The sequence below is a fragment of the Calidris pugnax genome, unplaced genomic scaffold, assembly GCF_001431845.1.
Source record: "Calidris pugnax isolate Ruff unplaced genomic scaffold, ASM143184v1 scaffold324, whole genome shotgun sequence".
NCBI lineage: Eukaryota > Metazoa > Chordata > Aves > Charadriiformes > Scolopacidae > Calidris > Calidris pugnax.
Window position 1 is genome coordinate 56744 of NW_015091153.1, and position 1980 is coordinate 58723.

At 55.2% G+C, this 1980-nt stretch overlaps 1 protein-coding gene across 1 annotated transcript in view; it reads left to right on the forward strand.

The window, feature by feature from the left end:
- Positions 1-1050: 1050 nt before the first annotated feature.
- Positions 1051-1980, forward strand: part of LOC106898177 (collagen alpha-1(II) chain-like) — a 30797-nt gene continuing 29867 nt past the window's right edge. Inside the window, exon 1 of the mRNA XM_014959289.1 lies at positions 1051-1145. Coding sequence (XP_014814775.1) covers positions 1051-1145 — 95 coding nt within the window. The remainder of the gene's footprint in view (positions 1146-1980) is intronic.

Genomic DNA, 1980 nt, shown 5'->3' on the forward strand with positions numbered 1-1980 from the left:
GGGGGGGTGTGATGCTCCCCCAGCCCCTTCCCAGCGAGACCTTGGTGGGGCTGTAAATGCCCCAAATGACCCAAAATCGCAATTATTGCTGAAAATAATCAATTTTGTTTCTTTTTTTTCCCCGCTGGCAAAGCGGTCCCTTCGTCCCCAGGGTCCTTTCTGTCCCCAGGGACCCTTCTCCATCCTTCCCCTCCCCAACCCCCCCCGTCCCTCTGGCTTCCTCAAAGGAGAAAAACGAGTGGGATCTGCTGAAAATTCCCCGATGTCCCTGGTTTTCTTTTTTTTTCCCCGGCTCCCAGTTGCAGCCGGACTGGCCAAGACATCCCAGTGCCGGCCACTGGTTTCCGCAGCCGGCTCCAGTGTTGACCTGGACCCAGGTGGATTCCAAGAGGGACCGAGCCCGGTGCCAAGGGCCGGTTGGGGACACCTCGATGGAGAACTTCTGGCTTCCAGCTCGATTGAGTGGCTAAAAAAGGGCCATCTCCGGCTCGTGCAGAGCGAGGATGGGCCAGGAGACCTTCTCTTGGGCCACTGGGCCACCTCCCTCTGGGCTTCCCAGCCTAATCATGGCCTTCCTGGGTCAAGGAGCTTCTCTCTGTAGGTCCTACCCGGCCACCGGTGATGGAGGTGGTCACTGGTCATGATGGAGGAGGCCACTGGTGATGGAGGTGGTCACTGGTCACGATGGAGGTGGTCACTGGGATGGAAGAGGTCACTGGTGATGGAAGAGGCCACTGGTGGTGATGGAGGTGGTCACTGGTCACGATGGAGGTGGTCACTGGGATGGAAGAGGTCACTGGTGATGGAAGAGGCCACTGGTGGTGATGGAGGTGGTCACTGGTCACGATGGAGGTGGTCACTGGGATGGAAGAGGTCACTGGTGATGGAAGAGGCCACTGGTGGTGATGGAGGTGGTCACTGGTCACGATGGAGGTGGTCACTGGTGATGGAAGAGGTCACTGGTGATAGAAGAGGCCACTGGTGGTGATGGAAGAGGCCACTGGTGGTGATGGAGGAAGTCACTGGTGATGGAGGTGGTCACTGGTCATGATGGAGGAGGTCACTGCTGTTGGAGATGGTCACTGGTGGTGGAGATGTTCACTGGTGGTGGTGGAGGAGGCCACTGGTGGTGGAGGAGGCCATTGGTGGTGATGGAGGTAGTCACTGGTGATGGAGGTGGTCACTGGTGGTGACAGGGGAGACTCCTGGTGATGGAGGAGATCACTGGTGGGGATGGAAGAGGTCACTGGTGATGGAGCTGTTGCGTTTCCACCATGGGTGAAGGACCCAGCCCAATCCCGAGCTCTGGCTGCAGCACTGTTGGGCTCTGCAGACCCCCCCAAGTCCCTTGAGCAAAGGGGTAGGACCTAGAGACGGAAGGTCCCACCACCAGGAGGTCCCACCACCAGGATGTCCCTCATCATTTGTCCCATGGCCCCACGTGGAGCAGCTCAAGGTCCGTAATGACCGAGGGCTGGGGAGGTGGTGCCCGAGCGTGTCCCAGGGGTCCTCCTGCTCCCCACAGATTGTCACCAAACCTCCCAGAGATCCCACCACAACCCCCTCGCCCCAAACCCAACGCTCATCCCTCCTCCTGAACTCGTTTGTGGGGGGCAGGAGGTGAGGAGCGTCCGTCTGTCCATCTCCCACCCCCCTCCCGGCTGCTGGGGAGAGAAAATAAAAGAGGAAAGGGTTAGGAAAAGAAAGAAAAAGTTTAAAAAAGAAAAGGAAAAGGAAAAGGAAAAGGAAAAGGAAAAGGAAAAGGAAAAGGAAAAGGAAAAGGAAAAGGAAAAGGAAAAGGAAAAGGAAAAGGAAAAGGAAAAGGAAAAGGAAAAGGAAAAGGAAAAGGAAAAGGAAAAGGAAAAGGAAAAGGAAAAGGAAAAGGAAAAGGAAAAGGAAAAGGAAAAGGAAAAGGAAAAGGAAAAGGAAAAGGAAAAGGAAAAGGAAAAGGAAAAGGAAAAGGAAAAGGAAAAGGAAAAG